This window comes from Jaculus jaculus, chromosome 12 (assembly GCF_020740685.1).
Source record: "Jaculus jaculus isolate mJacJac1 chromosome 12, mJacJac1.mat.Y.cur, whole genome shotgun sequence".
NCBI classification, from domain to species: Eukaryota; Metazoa; Chordata; class Mammalia; order Rodentia; family Dipodidae; genus Jaculus; species Jaculus jaculus.
In genome coordinates this window covers 22,474,561-22,497,470 of record NC_059113.1, presented here as the reverse complement: position 1 = coordinate 22,497,470, position 22,910 = coordinate 22,474,561, and the positions used below count along the sequence as shown (strand labels likewise).

General features: G+C 38.1%; 1 protein-coding gene and 1 pseudogene across 1 annotated transcript in view; one reads left to right on the top strand and one right to left on the bottom strand.

Annotated features, from left to right (window-relative positions):
- Positions 1-15,542, bottom strand: part of LOC123453717 (vomeronasal type-2 receptor 116-like) — a 31,054-nt gene extending 15,512 nt beyond the window's left edge. Inside the window, exons 1-3 of the mRNA XM_045131407.1 lie at positions 14,817-15,542; positions 13,707-13,934; positions 12,834-12,957 (exon numbers count right to left, since the gene is read on the bottom strand). Coding sequence (XP_044987342.1) covers positions 12,834-12,957; positions 13,707-13,934; positions 14,817-15,527 — 1,063 coding nt within the window. The 5' untranslated portion in view covers positions 15,528-15,542. The remainder of the gene's footprint in view (positions 1-12,833; positions 12,958-13,706; positions 13,935-14,816) is intronic.
- A 2,160-nt stretch (positions 15,543-17,702) lies between these two features.
- LOC101611373 lies at positions 17,703-18,894 on the top strand (annotated as a pseudogene).
- The last annotated feature ends 4,016 nt before the right edge of the window (positions 18,895-22,910 follow it).

Below are 22,910 nucleotides of genomic sequence, written 5' to 3'. Positions count from 1 at the left end.
ACTACTACTAAATATTGAATGGGTCAATGATGAAATCAAGAAGGAAATAAAAAAAAATCGTAGGGTCAAATGATAATGAGAGCACAACATACTTAAACCTTTGCAACAGAATGAAGGCAGTCCTAAGAGGGAAATTTATACCATCAAGTGTCTATATTAAGAAATTAGAAAGGTCTCAAGTAAACGACCTAATGCTTCACCCTAAAGCCTTGGAAAAAGAAGAACAAGGCAAACCAAAAATCAGTAGATGGGAAGAACTAATAAACATTAGCGCAGAAATTCATGAAATAGAACCCCCCGCAAAAAAGTCAGAAGAATCAATGAAACAAAGAGTTGGTTCTTTGAGAGGACAAGCAAACTTGATAAACCCTCAGCAAATCTGACCAAAAGGAAGTGAGAAGAAACCCAAATTAATAAAATTAGAGGTGAAAAAGGCAACATCACAACAGATACCACAGAAATTCAAAAAAATCATAAGGACATATTATAAAAACATATATTACACTAAGTATGAAAATTTGAAATAAATGGATGATTACCTTGATTTATATGACCTACCTAAATTAAATCAAGATGAGATTAATCACTTCAATAGACCTATAGCAAGTATGAAGATTCAAGCACTTATAAAAAAATCTCCAAATAAAAAAAGTGCAGGCCCAGATAGATTCACTGCTGAATTTTACCAGACCTTCAGGGAAGAACTATCACCATTGCTTCTTAAGCTTTTCTATAAAATAGAAAAAGAAGGAATCCTACCAACCTCCTTCTATGAAGCCAGCATCACCCTGCCACCAAAACCAGGCAAAGATAGAACAAAAAAAAAATTACAGACCAATCGCCTGCATGAACATAGATGCAAAATTCTCAACAAAATATTGGCAAACAGAATACAAGAATATATTAGAAAGATCATTCACCCTGACTAAGTAGGCTTTATCCAAGAGATGCAGGGATGGTTCAACAAATACAAATCTATAAATGTAATACATTACATAAATGGGTTGAAGGACAAAAATCACATGATCATCTCATTAGATGCAGAGAAAGCATTTGACAAAATCCAACATCCCTTCATGATATAAGTCCTACAGAGACTGGGAATAGCAGGAACATATCTCAGTATAATAAAGGCTATTTATGACAACCCTACAATAAGCATATTAATAAATGGGGGAAAACTGAAAGCTTTTCCACTCAAATCAGGAACAAGACAAGGGTGTCCACTGTCCCCACTTCTATTTATTATAGTACTGGAAATCTTAGCCATAGCAATAAGGCAAGAGACACACATAAAGGGGATAAAAATTGGAAAGGAAGAAATCAAGTTATCATTATTTGCAGATGACATGATTCTATATATAAAGGACCCTAAAGACTCTACCAGCAAACTGTTAGAGCTGATAAACACCTACAGCCATGTAACAGGATCCAAAATAAATACAGTGAAATCAGTAGCATTCCTATATGCTAACAACAAACACACAGAGGATGCAATCAGAGAATCACTCCCAATCACAATTGCATCAAAGAAAGTAAAGTACCTTGGAATATACCTAACCAAGGAAGTAAATGATCTCCAAAATGAAAACTATAAACCACTCAAGCAAGAAACTGCAGAAGACACTAGAAAATGAAAAAAAATCCCTTGTTCCTGGATTGGAAGAATCAATATTGTGAAAATGGCAGTCATACCAAAAGCAAACTACACATTTAATGCAATCCCCATCAAAATTCTCATAGAAGATTAATATCTAGGATATACAAAGAACTCAAAAAGTTAAATAATAAGTCAAACAAGCCAATTAAAAAATGGGCTATGGAGCTAAATAAAGAGTTCTCTAAAGAAGAAATACGGATGGCATATAAGCATCTAAAAATATGTCCTACATCCCTAGTCATCAGGGAAATGCAGATTAAAAGTACATTAAGATTCCATCTCTTTCCTGTTAGATTGGCTACCATCATGAAAACAAATGGTCATAAATGCTGGCGGGGATGTGAAAAAAGAGGAACCCTTCTACACTGTCGGTGGAAATGCAATCAGGTCCAGCCATTGTGGAAATCAGTGTGGAGGTTCCTAAGACAGCTAAAAATTTATCTACCATATGACCCAGCTATAGCACTCCTAGGCATATATCCTAAGGACTCATCCCATTTCCTTATAAGTACATGCTCAACCGTGTTTATTGCCACTCAATTCATAATAGCTGGGAAATGGAACCAACCTAGATGTCCCTCAACTGATGAGTGGATAATGAAGATATGACACATTTATACAATGGAGTTCTACTTAGCTATAAGGAAAAATGAAGTTATGAAATTTACAGGAAAATGCATGGATCTGGAAAGGATTATACTAAGTGAGGTAACCCAGGCCCAGAAAGCCAGTGCCACATGTTCTCTCTCATATATAGATCCTAGCTATAGATGATTGGGCTTCTGTGTGAGAAGGAAAAACTCAGTAGCAGAGGCCAGGAAGTTAAAAAGAAGATATAAAGGGAAGAGAAAGGAAGGGAGGAGGGTACTTAATAGGTTGGTATTGTATATATGTAAGTAGAAGAATAGATTAATGGGGGTGAAAAGGCCCAAAGTGAGGTCAGGGGAAGAGATTGAGTAAAGGAAAGGTGGAGGGAGGGCTAATCAAAATCTAAGAGGATACAAATAAATCATATGGAATCCTCCGGTTTTGGACAATGGGACATTCAGGAGCCGTAGATCGTTGTTAGAAAATTTTCAGTGCCAGGAATGGGATACATCCAGTGAATTGTTGGCCAGGGAGGTCCCTGATGACTCCAAAACATTATAGGCCATTGTGAGGCCCTTGATTTCCCACCCAGAATAGATATGGTTAGACCTTATTGCTGAAGACTCCACATACTTGGGCTGCAAGGCCACTGAGAAATCCTGCTGGAACTGAGCTGATAACTTCCTCCATGTAGACCAGGTGATGGAAAGCTGGAAGAAGCCCATTCTACATGTAGTTGAATGGGAGAAAGAGAAATCACCAGTGAAGATACTCAACAGTGGACACTGCAAGCCTGATAATTGGCCAGCCAGGCCAAATGAGCCAACAGGTGAAATAGTGGCACGTCTATTATGGTGGAAACCAACTGCCCTCCAATTGGACTGGAGGCCTGCTCCATGCGAGGGAATACATCCCTGATACTAAAAAGTTAAAACAAGGGTAGTCATGATTCCTAGGGGTGTAACATCTGCTGCTGTCTGGCTAAATGCATATACTATGCTTATCAAACTGCCCAATAAGCACTTCTCTTAATGCTCATACCCATATATTAACACTACTCTTACTTTGGGTAGAGAATCTTCTCTTTTCAGACGGCAGTGACCTTGTGACGACTCAGAAGGTATCATAGTGCTGGAAAGAAGCGACTGGAGTACTGAGTAACATCTCGATCATACCTTCCAAGGCTCAGGGTCTAATGTGGAAGAGGTGGCAGAAAGGATGTAAGAGCCAAAGGAAGGGTAGGACTCCTTACAACGTGCTCCCTCATAGTGCCTGACACTACCTACACAAGACCATCATAAGAGGAGGAAAAGATCATGACATCAAAATAAAAGAGACTGATTGAGATGGGGAGGGGATATGATTGAGAATGAAATTTCAAAAGGGAAAGTGGGGGGAGAAAGGGTATTACCATGGGATATTTTTTTATAATCATGGAAAATGTTTAAAAAAATTGAGAAAAAAAAAGGCCTTAACATCAGATCAGAAACTCTGAAACTGCTAGAGGTAAAAGTAGGGGAAACCCTTCAACATACTGGTTTGGCAAAGACTTTCTAAATATAACCCCAGTTGGTCAGGCAATAAAACCACAGATTAACTGCTTGGACCTCATGAAATTACAAAGATTTTGTACAGCAAAGGACACTTTGAATAAAGTAAAGAGGCAACATACATAATGGGCAAAAATCTTTGCCAGCTATACATCTGATAGTGGATTAATATCTAGGATATACAAAGAACTCAAAAATTTAAATAATAAGAAATGAAACAAGCCAACTAAAAAATGGGCTATGGAGCTAAATAGAGAATTCCCAAAAGAAGAAATACAGATAGCATACAAGCATCTGAAAAAATGTTCTACATCCCTATTAATCACGGAAATGCAGATTAAAACTATATTGAGATTCTATTTCACTCCTGTCAAATTGGCTACCATCATGAAAACAAATGACCATACATGCTGGTGAGGATGTGGAAAAAGTGGAACCCTTCTACACTGTTGGTGGGAATGCAATCTGGTCCAGCCATTGTGGAAATCAGTGTGGAGGTTCGAAGACAGCTAAAAATAGATCTACCACATGATCCAGCTATAACACTCTTAGGCATATATCCTAAGGACTCATCTCATTACCTTAGAGATACTTGCTCAACCATGTTTATAGCCACTCAATTCACAATATGTGGAAAATGGATCCAGCCTAGATGTTCCCCAACTGATGAATGGATAATGAAGATATGACATGTTTATGCAATATTGTTCTACTCAGCAGTAAAGAAAAATGAAGTTATGAAATTTGCAGGAAAATGGATGGATCTGGAAAGGATTATACTCAGTGAGTCAACCCAGGCCCAGAAAGCCAAATGTCTCATGCTCTCTCTCATAGGTGGATCCTAGCTATAGATGATTGGACTTCTGTGTGGGTAGGAAGAAAACTCAGTAAGAGTTGGGCATGGTGTAGCACTCGCCTTTAATCCCAGCACTTGGGAGGCAGAGGTGGGAGGATTGCCGTGAGTTCAAGGCCACCCTGAGACTACAAGTGAATTTCAGGTCAGCCTGAGCTAGAACGAGACCCTGCCTCAAAAAACAACAAATAAAAAACTCGGTAGCAGAGGCCAGTAAGCTAGAAAAGAGATATAAAGGGAAGAGAAAGGAAGGGTCGGGGGTACTAAATAGGACAGTATTGTATATATTTAGTTAGAAGAATAGATTAATGGGGGTGAAAAGGTCCAAGTGAGGTCAGGTGAAGAGATTGAGTAAAGGAAATGTGGATGGAGGGCTACTCAAAATCTAAGATGATATAAGTAAATTATATGGCATCCTCCGGTTTTGGACAATGGGACACTCAGGAGCCATAGATCGTTGTTAGAAAATTTTCAGTGCCAGGGATGGGATAACTTCCAGTGTGTTGTTGGCCAGGGACATCCCTGATGCCCCCAAAACATTATAGGCCATTGCCAAAGCCCTTGGTTCCCCACCAGGAATAGATGGTAAGACCCTATTGCTGAAGACTCCACATACTTGGGCTGCAAGACCACTGAGAAATCCTGTTGGAACTGAGCTGATAACCTCCACCATGTAGACCAGATGACAGAAAGCTGGAAGAAACCATTCTGCATGCAGTTCAATGGGAGAAAGAGAAATCACCAGTGAAGATACTCAACAGTGGACACTGCAATCCTTATATTTGGCCTGGCTGTACAATACAATAGTACTATAGTGGCACACTTGTCAAGGTGGAAATAAACTGCCCCCTAATTGGATTGGAGGCCTGCTAAATGGGAGGGAATATATCTCTGATACTGAAAACTTAAACAGGGGTAGTCATGAGCCCTCGGGGTGTACCATCTGCTGCTGTATGGCTAAATGTATATACTATGCTCATCAAATGGCCCAGTAAGAACTTCTATTAATATTCATACCCATATATTAACACTACTCTTACTTTGGGTAGAGAATCTTCTCTTTTCAGACGGCAGTGACCTTGGGATGACTCAGAAGGCATCATGGTGCTGGAAAGAAGTAACAAGAGTGCTCAGTGCTGCAATATCTCTATCACACCTTCCAAGCCTCACGGTCTATTGTAGAAGAGGTGGCAGAAAGAATATAAGAGCCAATGGATGGGTAGGACTCCTGACAACATGCTCCCCCCAGACACAAACTGGCCTGGATATCCATTATCTCACAGTGCCTGACACTACCTACATAAGACCATCATAATAGAAGCAGAAGATCATGACATCAAAATAAAAGACAGACTGATTGTGAGGGGGAAGGGATATGATGGAGAATGGTGTTTCAAAGGGAATACTAGGGAGAGGGAGGGTATTAACATGTGATTTTTTTTTATAATCATGGAAGTTGTTAATAATAAAAAAGCAAAAATAAAAGGGGTGGGCTGGAAAGATGGCTTAGTGATTAACATGCTTGCCTACAAAGCCTAAGGACCTTGGTTCGATTCCCTAGTACCCAAATAAAGTCAGATGCACAAGAAAAAAATAAAGCTGAGAGATCTTTCCCAAGAGTGCCTAGGCCCACAATGGAATCTTCCAGTGAAATCATAGGGAAATCAACATAAACTCAATCACAAAAAGAAAACACATCAACTAATGTTACCCTGATCAAAAGAATTTCTAAACTGGAAGCAAACCTTCAAAAAACCAATAACTACTTCAAAGAAATTGAGCAGAATTGCCTCTTGGATGTCTCAGATTTTGACATGAGGCTTCGCTTAAGTGGAGAAAACTTTAGAAGTCTCAAAAGAGATACAAATGAATTGAAGGTGAGTCATCAAATGGAAGATCTTAATAACCAATAGATTAAGCTTAACGAAGATGATCAAATGCAATAATGAATTCCAGGATCATCAGGAAAAGCAGAACTCAAAGGAAATAGTACCTTACAAAAGAGATGGACATGAGGCAAAATAGCACAACAGAAAACAAAAATAAAATGGATCTTATAAAAGCCTCTCTAGAACTCCTTACTAATGAAGTTACTCATGTGGAAGACAGAACTTCTGACTTAGATGACAAAACAGAAGAAATTGATCAAGAGGCCAGGAACATTGCTATGTTCAAAAACTCATATGTTCACAGTATGAGGGAACTGTGGGATACCCTAAAATGACCAAACATCCAGATCATGAGCATACCAGAAGGTGAAGAAATTCAGGTCAGTGTCATAGAGAACATATTCATAAAATTAATGAAGCAAAATTTCCTGATATCTGAAATGATAAGCCCATCCATATATAAGAAGCCCAAAGAATGCCAAACAGACAGGATCAAAGAAAAAGAAACTCTTCAAGGCATACCGTAGTTAAAAGTCAACAACAATAACAGAGAGTGCTAAAGGGAGCAAGATAGAAACAGCTTACTACATATGAAGGCAATCCCTTCAGCATTGCCTCAGATTTCTCAATGACAACCCTGAAAGCCAGAAAGGCCTGGAATGGAACACTTCAAAGCCTAAAACATATGGGTGTCCAAGCCAAGCTACTATAGACAGCAAATGTATCCCTCATAATAGCTGGTGAAAGAAAATCTTCCATGAAAAAAGTCAACTATATGGTTACCTGAACACAAAGCCAAACCTACAGAGAATTCTGGAAGGAATACTCCACAAAGAATAGTCAAACAACAAATCTCAAGAGCCTATAAGAAGAATATCAAAATCACCAAAACTGGAACAGGTTCAAAAAAGCACAAAACACTAGAAAGCACCAAACCCATAAAGCATCCCATGATGGCAGGGCTTAAATCAAACCTCACAGTTATAACTTTAAATATTATTGGTCTTAACTCACCCATCGAAAGAAACAATTCAACAAGGTGGATCAAAACACGGACCTTTCTATTTGTTGTCTTCAAGAAACCCACCTCACCACTACAGAGAGACACCTGCTCAGAGTGAAAGGATGGAAAATGATATTCTAAGCAAATGGAAATAAGAAACAAGCTGGTGTTAGTATACTAATATATGATAAAATAAACTACATATCAAATGTACTAAAAGGACAAAGAATGCTACTTCTTGCTCATCAAGGAATGATTCAACATGAGAACATCACAATCATAAAACTATATATGCCAAACACAGGTGCACCACACATTATAAAACAAAAGCTACTTGACCACAAAACAGAAATAAATGCCAATACCATCATAATTGGATAATTTACTACTCCTCTATCATCAATAGACAAACCATACGAGCAGAAAATCAGCAGGAACCAAATAGAGGTCAGCAACACCTTAGATCAGCTAGACCTAAAGGACTCCAACTCTATAAAAAACACATTCTTCTCAGCAACTCAATGCCCTTTTTTAAATTAGACCATATGTAAGGCCATAAAAGGTGCCTCCATAAATTCAGAAAAATTGAAGTAAGTTCCTGCATCATAACAGATGACAATGCTTCAAAACCAGAAATTAACCACAAGATACACATCAGGAACTACACCATTTCCTGGGAACTGAACAACATATTTTTAAATAATGAATGAGTTGTGGAAGAAATAAAAAAAAAAAACTGTAAATTTCCTGGAATTGAAAGATCATGGAAACACAACTTACTAAACTTTTATGGAGCATAATGAAGGCAGTCCTAAGGGGAAAATTCATAGCACTAAATGCCTTCATACCAAAGACAGAGAGATTGCAAATTAATAAACTGTCCACCTATAGGTATTGGAAAAACAAGAAGAATCCAATCCTTAGAGCTCCTGATGGAAAGAAATAATGAAGACCAGAGGATAAATTAATGAATTGGAAACTAAGGACACAATTAAAAATATTGATGGAACAAAGAGCTGGTTATTTGAAAAAATAAACAAGATTGATAAACCCCTGTACAATTTGGTCAAGCAGTAAAGAAGCAAGTTGCATATTAACAAAATCAGAAATGAAGAAGGACAGTTTACAAAAGGTATCTATGAAAATAGAAGAATCATTGGGGAATACTTCCCAAACCTCTATTCCACAAAACTGGATAATCTAGAAGAAATGGATGAATTCCTAGCCACACACCATCAACCAAAACTAAACTCAGAGCATATTAATCTCCTAAAACAAAATGTCATATCCATGGAAACTGAAAAGGTAATCAATAACCTCACCAAGAAGAAAAATCCAGGACTGGATAGCTTCTCAGCTAAATATTATCAAACCTTCATTGAAGAACTGAAACCAATTTGTTTCCAAATATTTCACATACTTGGAGAACAGGGAATCCTCTCAAACTCCTTTTATGAAGCTAACACTACCTAATACCAAAACCAGACAGAGATACAACAAGAAAATAAAACTATATGCCTTCATCCCTGATCAATTTAGATACAAACATATATTTAGATATCCAATTTAGATATCCAAACATCTAATCCAAAAAAAAAAATGCCTCTGGAGGTATAACCATGCCTTATGTAAACCTACATTACAAAGCCATAGTAACAAAACCAGCATGGTATTGGCATAAAAACAGAAACAAACCAATGGAATCAAGGCCGGCATGAAGGAGACAGACCCTGAGGATACTCAACACCTACAAAAGCAATGATCCACAGGCTCATAAGAGCTCATCACTGAAATAGACTTAAAACTCAACAACCACAGCTTAAAGAATTTGCAGAAGAGGGGTAAGAGAGATTTTAAGAGCCATAGATTGGGACATTATGCTCAGATGCTTTCCTCCACCCCAAAAATGCTTGTCTGGTGCTCCCACAAGCATAAACCATAACTCTGTAGGGAATACCTGCAACCCCACTGAAGTGGGACCCCATAGGAATGTGAACATGGACATAGTAAAGAGGGTACCAACACAAGATATATCCGTATGAAATATGTTGATAATAGTTAATTAATTAATTAAAAAGAGAGAGAAAGATTTGAAGACTGAAGAGATGACTCAGTAGTTAATGTGCTTGCCTGTAAAACCTAACAACCAGAGTTTGATTCCTCAGTACCGAATGCACAAAGTGATGTATGCATCTGGAGTTCATTTGCAGTGGTTACTGGCCCTGGTGTACCCATTCTCACTCTATTCTCTCTTTGTTCTGGGTAGTGGAAACCATCTTTAATACTAGCACTCAGAATGTTAGGTAGGAAGATCACTGTGAGCTGGAACCTAACCTGAGTTTACATTGTGAATTCTAGGTTAGCTTGGGTAGAGTGAGATCCAACTTCATAGAAAAAAAAAACAGCTAAAAGTAGATTTGCAATTTCACACAGCTATTCCACTTGTGGGCTTATGCTTGAAAGACTCTAGTCTTTACAGTAGAGATATTGCTCAGCCATGTTTTTGCTGCTCTGTTCACAATAGCTAGGATATGAAATTAAGCTAAATGCCTATTAACCGATGAATGGATAATGAAGATGCTGCGTATAACCAATGTAATTCTACCCAGGTGTGAGGAGAAATGAAATCATGAAATATCCAGTAAAATGGATGGATGTGGAAAAAAAGCATACTAAGTGAACTACACAGGCTATGACAGAAAAATAACCCATGTTCTCTCCCATGGAGGTCCAAACTTAGAATATTTATATTTGTTCATAAATTGCAGTAAGCATCAGTAGTGTTATAGGAAAGCTTGGAGAGAGGAGTAGCTTGGTTGGATTTGAGGAGGGGATAGTCACCAGTCAAGTGGAGGGAAAGAATAAACCAGTGGAAGTGTTGGCAGGAGTCTGGGTTAAGGGAGGAAGGAAATAGCAAAAGTATCAGTGGCATAGAAACTTGTTTTGTTTACCAATGAAATGATATAACTGTCTTCATAAGAGAGAGGAATTGTTTGGGCAGCAGTGTCCTATAAGGGTGGAAGAAGTTTGAACCTAAGACAATGGGCTGTTGCTGGTAAATACCAGTGCCAGAATTGAGTGACCCCCTAGTCATGGAGGCTCCCAAAGTCCTGACAAATAATGCATCACATGGTCGACATATTGGGGTATCCACCAGATCTAAACTGCAACCTCCTGCTCCTGATAACTCTATAGGCTTTGATCACAGGACATGGAGATATCATGCTGGAAATGAAAGGGAAGCCATATTTCTGCTGGGAAAATCTTATAAAGCTAAAAATTGCTATATGAGGTGATGCTTGGGGATAATGACCACTAATACTATAAACAAGCAGTGGATTCTACAAACTTCAGAATCAACCTACTAGGCAAGATGTGCAAACTGGTACATTAATGGAACATAGGATATGAGCAGAATTAATATCTCTCTAATTTAATATTATGCCTACTTAGGATAAATCAAGGAATTTCTGCCTGGTACTTAGTACCAAATAGGAAGCCTATGACCTGGAATTCATAGACCCTAGAAGGAAGTTTCCAAGGTTTTTTTTGTTGTTGTTGTTTTGTTTGTTTTTTGCTATAAAGATTCGCCTGCCCAGAAATATTCTAAATGTTGATGCTTATCCAGTTTTGTACATGCCACTCTCACTATTGGCTAAAAAATCTTCTTTTTATAGACAGCAGCAACTACCTATAAGTCCCAGAATTCATTAGTATGAGAAGCAAAGAAAGTCAGCTTACTAGCAGTAGACACGTCATCTGTAATATGCTGCCATGGCACGGGAAATATTACAGGGAAACTTTGGAGTAAATATGAGTGTTTCTCCCACTGCTAGACTAAGAGACTTCCCAGGGAGATGGTGGAAGAGACTCAGCATTCACCAAAGGAAATATCATTGTCTGCTGAAAGGTGAACAGCAAAGGCGACATAACATACTCTCTAGGACCAGGGTTCATTAGAGAAGAGGGGATGGAAAGACGTTAGATCCACAGGATGACAATGTACATTGTGACGCATTGTGCCCACCCACAGACCCCGACTGGTGCACTCAACACCCCACATTGACACCCGTACCTGCAACGAGGAAGAACCTCTTCGGGAAGGAGGTGGTGAGGAGAGGGAGAATAGAAGCATGACCCAAAGGGAGTGTGACCAATGTGCAGTATGGTCATACAACAAATTCCTCAATTATTAAAAAAAAAAACAACACTCTCCAAAGTAATCCTCAGATTATCTCAAAGGTTTATCCACCAGTATCATATCATCTCATAGGTCTATGGGATTCATTTAGTGCATGCTTATAGAAACACACAGAATTCGCATGTCTATGTAGTATTTTTGTATTCACTTGTAAAATACAGAACAATACAAAATCCAACATATACAGTGAGTGTATATTATACCATAGCATATTTGACACCATAAATAACATCTTTTATAATGTCTTTTTCTCTTGCTCTCTCTCTCTTTTTATTTCTCTATTTCTTTCTCTCTTCCTTCCTTCCTTCCCTCCTTTCTTCTTTCTTTCTTTCTATTTTCTCTCTCCCTCTTTTTCGTTCTTTCTCTTGATTTTATTTATTTTTTAAAGCTATTCTTGAGGCTGGGTATCAATATAGTGCAAGATGACCTAGAATTCTCTCTGTAGTTCCACTGGCCTCAAACTCATGGAGATTTTTCTATCTTCTTATCAGGAGTATTGTAATTAAACATATCTAAGTTCTGATCATATATTTATTAAGAAAAAAATTATTCTGTACCTATTTGATCTGTGTCAGTGACTTTGCTGGGTACTGAAAAGATTAGGCTTTGGAAGATTCATGCTCTGCTTTTCATATTTGTTTTTTGGAGGTATGGTCTCACTCTAGCCTAGTCTGACTTGAAACACACTCTGCAGCCTTAGGCAGCTTTGAACTCACAGATCTTCATAGTTCATTCTACTGAGTATTGTGATTAAAGTCTTGAATCACCATGCCAGGCTAGATCTATGGCTTTCATTGGAAATCTACGTTGGTTCATTAAAATCACCTCTATGTACAGGTAATCCCATATGTGAAACACAACAATTACTATTGTGTCCTGAAAAGATTTTAATGGGGAAAGTATTATATATAATGCTGTCCAAAAGGTGTGTATTTTATATTTGAAGTATTTATGATCATATGAATGTCATTACTAAATAAAAGAAGAAATATTTATCTCTTCAAATGTTTTCCAGATTTGAACAATGTCCTAGTGAGTTTGAGAGAGGAAATAAACATTCTGTAGAATTTTTCCTAAGGTAAAACTTACTTGTGTCATTGGAAATCTCATTCTCTGGGCAGGGAATACAATCAAAACAGCAGGGAGCCTTCCCCTCCTGTTGGGATTTTCTGAATCCAGGGGTGCAAGTTACACTACACACAGAGGAAGGAATCTGAGGAAAATCAAATGATCATTATTACATATCGATTTTAACTACTTCTTTCATATCAACAATGCTGTAACATATTATGCCATCAGTGAAACTATTTTCTAATTACCTACAAATAGTAGAATGGGCACATACCATTTGCATACTGTATATCATATGTATAAATATGTAGGAAAAATGTGAAACATATTTCTGCTTCTCTTCTAATAAAATATAAGAATGACAAGTTAAAAAGTGTAAAGTAGAGCTGGGCGCGGTGGCGCATGCCTTTAATTCCAGCACTCGGGAGGCAGAGGTAGGAGGATTGCCATGAGTTCAAGGCCACCCTGAGATGACAGAGTTAATTCCAGGTCAGCCTGGACCAGAGTGAGATCCTACCTCGAAAAACAAAACAAAACAAAACAAAACAAAAACAAAACTGTAAAGTAGGCTGGAGTGATGTCTTAGTGGTAAAGACATTTGCCTGCAAAGCCAAAGGACCCAGGTTCAATTCCCTTGGACCCATGTTAGCCCAATGTACAAGGTGGCACATATATCAAATATTCATTTTCAGTGGCTGGAGACCTTGGCACACCCATTCTCTCTCTCTCTCCTTCTTTCTCTCTCTGTCAAATAAATAAATTAAAAAAAATGTAAAGTGAGTCCAAAAATGATAGTATCTTCTACCTGCAAAATTCGTGCAGTTATATACAATATCTTATTCAGTTTGGTTTATTTATGTTCATGTAAATATACTATTGGATCCATCTCACCTGTCCACTTCCAGGGGTCCACTCTACCATGTCGTCCAGTAATTGCAGTTGTTGTCCTTGTGGAAGATATGGGGAAAACCGTCCTGTTTTCACCTTTACCTGCAAACTTTCTTGAAAATCCCATGAATTGAAAATGTCAAAGTCTGGGTCTAATTTCCTTTTCTGATTCATATCCACTAAGTCTCCAACAGGGTTGGTAAATTGCATGTCTTTTAGTAAATAGTTCAGCTGAAAGAGATGTATGTTTTATAATTGAACATGGCCACAATAAGACAGCAAATGAAAAGTGAGGACCTCCTCACAATTTCTATAATCTCTCACTCTCAAAGGGTTATTTGTGTAAAATAGCTATTATTATAAATTTGATAACTATTTAATGTTATCATAAAGTTTTAAAATCAGTGTGTCTTATGAATAATGACCCAAACAAATCTTTCCAATAATATATATGAGACTGAGATAAATTTTAACACTGCCTTATTATATGATTACATACAAGGCTATAATTAAGAAATTGAGGATATGGATATATTTAATTTGTTCTGAATTAATTTAAAACACATCCTGTTGATACATAAATTTTTCTACTTTAAGAAAAAAAGGCTTTCTGTATTCACTACTTAGTGTCCATGGGACTGAATGGTGAACATTATAAACACTGAAAATAATGGGCTTGTTAATGTCTTCTGTCAAATCATCACTGATGCACATTTCATATGCTTATCTTTAATTACACTATTTTTTATGAGAAAACACACATCTAACATACTAAGGTTTAAAAATGTGTGAATCAATGTTGGAGAGATGGCATAGTGGTTAAGGCACTTGCCTGCAAAGCCAAAGGACCCAGGTTGGATTCCCAGGACACACATAACCCAGATGCACATGGTGGCACATCCATCTGGAGTTCGTTTGCACTGGCAGGAAGCCCTGGTGTGCTCCCTCTCTCTCTCTGTCTCTCTCAGTAAATAAATAAAAATATATTTTTTAAATGTAGAAATCCCTATATTTGGAGAAAAGTTTCTTAACAATTTAGATTTACCAGATCTGGGATAATCTACAAATAATAATAGTGATGGAACTAGATATCAATCATAAAGGACATTTTACCTTCCAACAGTCACTCTGAGGTCTGTTGTCAATATCCATATATACAATATCTACTTGTTGAAGCAGCAGCTCATGGAGGGAGTAGGCCACCACATATGCAGCATTGTATATATGGTAACTCTCCTCACTCATGGCCACATCGAAAGTGTGCTGTGTCAACAATTCCAGTGATGTGTTGGATGAAAAATTATACAAGGTTTTCCATTTAGACTCTGACACAGAACAATTAAAATACATCCACCCCAACATTTCCAAGGAAATGTCTTCTAAGTACTTGGAAGATTTCAGTGTTTGGATAAATTTCTTAAATCCATAAATATCACCATGGTGTTGAGAAAGAGTGAAAGTCCTATGAAATGGGTCAAGGCTTAAGTATTTCTTACTTGAGATGTCATACCATTGTGTGGTAGTGACCCAGATCTTTCCTGTGCCTACATATTGCCACATTCTGATGGTTTCATCGAGAGTAGAGCTAGTGTCACCATATATGATGATAACATTTGCTGATGATGTCATAATATGCTCATAATATATTCCATGTCTTCTCAAGTAAAACTGGTTGTTTACTGGGACTACATTCACAAAAGCAGAGCAGATTCCATTTCTTTGCATCTTTTCTCTCAAGGCTGACAGAAATTGAATCCCTTGGTCATCATCTGAGATGACCAGTCCCACCCAGTTCCAGGTATAATGAACCATCAAAGAGACCATGGCAAGAGTTAGGGAAGTGTCCTTGGTGGCCATCTGATATACATAATGAAACCTGTCATGGTCATTCAACATAGGTTCAAATGATCCATAGATAAGCTATAGGAGACAAAACAAATTAAGCATTATGAGGATAGGACCTATATGAAACACAATTTAACATCTGAATCATGTTGACTGATCCCATAGTATCTCTGATTAATGATTTTAGATACCCAGATGAACACATATATAAACCCAGAACCCTCCTTTCTTTTTCCCCATGGTCATGATAAAGCCAACATAAAAAACACTCACACTCTCCCCTTCTGAACAATCTCACCTGTGGTAATTGATCAAATTGGATGGACATTCCCCCCCTTGCAGCTTTTATCCATTTTTGTCCTGAAATTGCTGTATTACATAAATATGTGTCACACCGATAGTTAGGAGCCCAAAGTTTGAACTCTATCACGCCTGAAGATGGAGGATCATAAATATATTGTATATCACATAGTTCTCTAAATAAGTAAAATCTCAGAGACATGTTAGGTAAAAGACTGGGGTTCTTGTTGATCTCATCAATTGCATACTCCAATGCCAACGCAAATTCATACCTTTCAGGTGGTAAACTGAAAAGAGAGTGTGGTAATCATTAGCAATGTATATCTACACATTATTCTCTTCAAATCCAAAAAGGGCACATTTTACTAAAACTACATCTGATCCCTAAATTCATGAGCTGAATCTTTCCCCCTGAACTGGGAGTGAATAATCATGAGGCTACTGAGTACTAGTATATATTTTTTTAATTCAAGAAGGTGAATTCTTTATTGTTGTGACTTTTGAAAGCTTAAGAATCCATATGTAATCTACTGAAAAGACTGTATGTCATCCTTGCAGTAATAAACAGGCCCTTAGAAGACAAAAAGAATCTTGTCATCTTCTCATGGTAGAACTGCCATTCTCAAGACATGTAAACAATGATTATAAACTCAGGTGAGATACCATCGTGAAGGAAGAGGGAGTTATGACCTTCTAGCATTCATTCAATCAACAAGGATCAGGCTCCAGGTATTTGTCAGTACAATGTGAAACACTAGAAATGAAAAGTACCATAAGTTCAACAACAACAACAACAAATTGTAAAGTCCCACCAATAGAAGGGATCCAGGATAAAACAAAATATCTGAGCTGGAAAACAGGATGACACGTCAAGAATATTTCAGCAAAAAGAAAGACAAATGAATAAGATGTATTAGTGGGAATTTCAATATAACTAGAACTCTGTAAGGAGTTCAAATTTAACAACTAAGACAATAAAGAAGAAGAATTTCAACCTAGGTGCATAGTAAGGATTTTCACCAAAACCTTAGAAGACAGTTTCCCCAAATTGGGAAAGAGTTGCCAGTACAGATATAGGATGTACTTAGTATACCAAACAGACAATACTAGAAAATAGCCTTGCCTCACCAAATTTTAATTAGACTACTAAGCACACAGACCAAAGATATTATATTCAAATCAGGAAGAAGCACCTAGCCACCTATAAAGGCCAGGCCATAGGAATAACTGCAGCTTTCTCAATATGATCTTTATAATCTAGAAAAGCTGGGAATGATGTGTTCTATATACTGAAAGACAACTGCTGACCCAGAGCATTACATCTACCAAGGCTATCTATTATAATTGAAGTATAAAAAGAATGTTCCATAATTAAAGCAGGAACACATGATCATTAAGACATCTCTACAGAAAACATATATGCATAAGATAGGACTTTCTGAGATGAACAGCAGTCATTCAGGAAGTATGACCACCAATCAACCATTGGGACCTCATGAAATTGAAAATCTAATACAGCAAAGAACAGAGTGAATAGAACAAAGACGCAGCCTGTCAACTAGGGGAAAATCTTTGCCAGCTATACATCTGTCAGAGAATAGATATCTAGGATATAGTAAGAATTACAGAAAAACTCAATAATAAAAAATGAATAACTCTATTAAAATTGTCTATAGAAATGGATTAAGACTTCTCTAGAGAAGAACTCTAAATGTTAAATAAATATGTAAAAATGGTTTTGACTGCTTAGTCATCAGAAAGATGCAAATGAATACAACTCTGAGATTCCATTTCACTACTGTCAGAATAACTGTCATCGAGAAATCAGCTCTCCAGGCAGGGTCTGAGGACGAGATGTCTCACAGGAAATTTTCTGCTCCCAGACATGGGTCCTTGGGCTGCTTGCCTCAGAAGCACAGCAGCAGACATTGGAGCAAAGTGAAGAGCTTCCCCAAGGATGACCTTTCCAAGCCGGTACACCTTACGGCCTTTTCGGGCTAAAAGACAGGCATGACCCACAATGTCTGAGAAGTCAATAGGCCAGGATCCAAGGTGAATAAGAAGGAAGTAGTGGAGGCTGTCACCATCGAGACTTCACCTACAGTGGTGGTAGGCATCACAGGCTATGTGGAAACCCCTTGAGGCCTCTGTACCTTCAAGACAGTTTTTGCTGAGCACATCAGTGATGAGTGCAAAAGGCGCTTCTATAAGAATTGGCACAAATCTAAGAAGAAGGCCTTCACTAAATATTGCAAGAATTGGCAGGATGACATGGGCAAGAAGCAGCTGGACAAGGACTTCAGTAGCATGAAGAAGTACTGTCAGGTCATCCACATTATTGCCCACACCCAGATGTGCCTGCTTCCTGTTTGCCAGAAGAAGGCCCACTTGATGAACCCAGGCACTGTGGCTGAGAAGGTAGACTGGGCCTGGGACAGGCTGGAGCAGCACATACCCGTGAACCGGTGTTTGGCCAGGACGAGAGGATTGATGTCATTGGAGTGACCAAAGGCAAAGGCTCCAAAGTGTCACCAGATGCTGGCACACCAAGAAGCTACCCCACAAGACCCACCGAGGTGTTTGCAAGGTTGCATGTATTGCGGCCTGGCATCCTGCCTGTGTGGCTTTCTCTGCGGCTCCAGCTGGCAAGAAGGGCTACCATCACCACACTGAGATTAACAAGAAGATCTACAAGATTGGTCAGGGTTACCTTATCAAGGATGGCAAGCTGATCAAGAACAATTCCTCCACTGACTATGACCTGTGTGAAAAGAGCATCAACCCACTGGGTGGTTTTGTCCCTTATGGTGAAGTGATCAATGGCTTTGTCATGCTGAAAGACTGCGTAGTAGGAACCAAGAAGCAGGTGCTCACCCACCACAAGTCTTTGCTTGTGCAGACCAAACAGTGGGCTCTGGAGATCAACTTGACATTTATTGATACCACTTCTAAGTTTGGCCATGGCCATTTCCAGAACATGGAAGAGAAGAAAGCATTCATGGGACCACTCAAGAAAGACTGGATTGCCAAGAAGGATGGTGCTTAATGTCAGCACAGTCCCCCGATGGTGGGGTCTTAATAAAAGCTTTTCCAGTGGGGAAAAAAAGCAATCAAATGACAATAAATGCTGGAAAGGTTGTGAGTAATGAAGAAACCTTATATATTGTTTATGGGAATATATGCTTATCCAGCCATCATGGAACTTAGTGTGGAGGTTCCTGAGACAGCAAAAGTAGATTTACCATATGGTACAGCTGTGCCTCTCCTTGGTATATAGCCTACAGATTCTACATATTAGTGTAAAGGTCCTTGTTCATCTGTTTATTACTGTTCTATTCACAATGGCTAAGAAGTAGAACCAGCCTAGATGTCCTAGACCTGACAAATTAAAAATTAGAGTGCTTACATCTATACAGTGTAGTTTTATTCAAATGTAAAGAAAAATTGAAATGATAACATTTGCATGGAAATGGGTAGATCTGGAAGTATACTAGATAAGGCAACACAGGTTCAAAAAGTTTAATGATGAATGGTGTCTCTCACGTGGGGCTCCTAGCTTCAATTCTTCACATTTACATGTGAGGTAGAATAAAAGTGAGTAGAGTCCAAGAAGCTAGCAAGGAAGAAGGGGAGACTTAAGAGGAGTATATTAGAAATATGTAAGAAAGGGTACAAAAAGTTGGAAATGTGTAAGAACAGGCACAAAATAATTGTGAGTTGAAATGACTGAGTTCCGGAAAGGGGACAGATGAGAGACGGCTAGGAAGGACTGTTAAAAAATTTAAAGATTTTAGTGTTTGAAAATGTTTATTTGCTTATTTGAGAGACAGAGAAAGCGGGTAGGGGGTGAATATGGGCTCACCAGAGCATCTTGCCACCGCGAACAAACTCCAGATGCAAGAACACTTTGCATATCTGATTTCATTTGGGTAATGATGAATCAAATCTTAGCTATCAGGCCACGCAAGCTATCATTCTGGCCCCAATTCAAAGATTTTATGAGTAAGCTATATGGTTACCTCCTTCTTGCTTGTAAAGTATTGTATGTGTAAAAAGTAGAGAATTTGGGCAGAAGTTCCTTGTGGCAGTGGATAAACTATGCCCCAAATCATGTATTGCTATAAGAAAATTTTAGAGCAAGTGAGTGCTCGGTCTGGGAGGCTTCTGGTTCCCAACGAACACTGCAGGCTATTGACTGGCATTTGCTTTATCACTGTGACGAGATGGTAATACCCTATTACTGTAGATAGTTAGGCTGAAGGTCCCTAAGAAATCAAGCTGGAGCTGAACTAGAAGTCTTCTCCCTGTTAACTAGCTGTCAGAATGCTGAAAACAATTACCTAGCCTGTTGCTTGGCTAATATCAATACCTACAACTGTACAGCCAGGCTAAAATACCAACTGGTTTGACTGTGACATATTTGCTCTGGTAAAAACAGGTACTCTTGATTGGGTTTGCGGAGCACTCCGTAGGAGGGAACCAATGGCTAAAAATGAAAACCTAGTCAAAAGCATTTGCTAGGGGAGGTCACAAGGCCTTGGGTGGGGAACTACTCCTGTTGACTATCTAAGTGAATATATGATGCTCACTAAACTGCCCTCTAACCACTTGTGCTCATGCCAATATATTCATACTGCTCTCACTCTTTCTTAGAGAAACTTCTGTTGCAAGATGGTGGTGACCACTTAGAAGACTCCCAACTCACTAAAGTATCATAGTGAAATTACAGTGCAGCACTCAGGGAGACATCTTTACCAAACCCTGCAAGGTTCAGACTCCGTTGCAGAAGAGGTGACAGTGAGAATGTAAGATACTGGGAATGGGGGTGTGCTTTATAATACAATCTTCCAGACAAAAGTGCTCATGGAATGCATGATCTCAATGTGGCTGACACCTCCTAAAGAAGTCTTGCATAGTAACAGGAGAAATGCTGCATAAAATCTTAAATTACTTGAGGGTCATTTGTAAGTAATTGGCCTCATTTCTTATGTGACTTTCTTCCTACTTAGAAAGATCTTGCCTATTCCTATATTTTACTAGTTTCCTCTAATTCTTTGGTCTTTCTCAAGATTCCAAAACCATCATTCAAAAGTAGAAACAAAAATAGTGTACAAAATTAAGCACTGCAATAATAACAAATGCAATAAATAATCCTATCAATCTGAAATATTTTGGAAAGATCCAAAAATGTAATTTCATGTAACACTACAAAACAATAGTACCAAAAAGACAATGGCAATGGCACCAGAAATAGTAACTCTGTAGCATAGAAGACCCACAAAGTTATAGGTACCGGACTTTCCCAAGACTGCAAAATTATAATCTGTAGAGAATATAGCCCATCTCCAAATTATGCTAACAATTCTGAATGGCCACATGTAAATGAACAAATTTATATCCCTACCTTTAATGACGAAGAAAACAATTGATCAAGGACCTAAAGGGCTTTTCCTTCTTAACAGAAATATGAAAAATATATTTCTATTAGAAGTAAAAATATCAGTTAATTTAATAATAGATCTTGAACAGAACATGTCATGGTAGAGTTTTCACAACAAATTATTCCAAGTACACACAAAAGAGCCATACATACAAAATGTGAATGTTACCTCACAAGATTAATTCATCTTTGAGATTGAATGGAGAATTCTAAATGGCATCATTGTTCCATAACCTGTCTTGACAGATGTGACAACAACATGAAGTGAATGTGAGATAATTTCTTGCACAGATTGTGCTGGGAATCAGTATATTTACATAGTGAAGTATATAACGTTATTTCTCACCTTCTATGAAATCAATTGTGAAAAGCATTATTCAACTGATACCTTACCAGTTGTGTTAATGGAAGTTAGCAAAGGGAATGCACTTGTTGAGGGGTCTGTGCACAGAGTAGCAATAGTTCCGGAAATGATTGCATGATGTGATGAATGAGAATTCACTAAATCCACAAGCTTCTGCATAGCAGAAGTAACAAGGAATAGATCAAAGACCTAGCCTGTATAAGAGGACAACGTATCGGAGCTATAAACCTGACTGCTGAGTAGTATCAAGGGCATAAAGAATGCAAAATTTAATACTAAAATCACATAATCCAGTCAATACAGAGGAAAGCATTCTGAAAGAAATCTTCCTAAAGAGGAACAAATTACCAATTAGCATATGAGAAATCATAAACTTACATAGAAATCTGAAAATTTTAAAAGCAACCACATTAATATCTTGTCCACAGTCATGAGCGATGCACTATGCTGTTCTGATTTCAGGGAAATTGGAACGTTTATACATTTGGTGGGGATATAAGCTTTTCTGGATGTCAGGATGAAGGATATTCCTTTAAGTCTAAAATTAGGACCACCATATGATCCAGCAATACCACTTCCAAAACATCAATACCAACATATCTCAGAGAAAATTGAAAACCTATTTTACTAGTATCACATTCATGAAAGTCGTAAAATGGAACCATACCAGATGTTCATCCTCACAAGATTTGCAGAAGAAACTGTGGAATATATGTACAATAAACTTTTGTTCAAGCATCAGAAAGAAATGATTAAACCATTGACAGGCAAGTAGATGAAGTGATCATTGTCATATCATGAACAAGAATCTGCAGTATATTTGTCAACTACCCACAGCCTCTCAGGCTTTATCCATGATAATAATGAAGCAACAACAACAACATGGAAAAGAACTTACTGTGATTCAGGAATGTTGAGCCTATTCTTTCCCTGCAAGGGCTGCACATAAAGTAAGAAAACACATTCAGTTTGTGTATCTTCACCATGAACTCTATGGTGTTTTCTTTTCCACAGGCAGCTGTTGTCCTTTAAATTGCACAAGATGAGAGGAAGTTTCAGGAGCAAGAAGACAAAAATCAAAGACAGCATCTTTTCCATGCCTTCCAAGCTAACAGCATGAACAGAGGTGGAACACAGAGTGACATGCAGATGAATGTATATCACACATCCTTGTGTGCATATGTGTCTCTTTTTATTACTGTGGTTGACTGATGAAGCCTCTGATATCCCTCAACTATTGTCTCTTGTGCTTGTACCA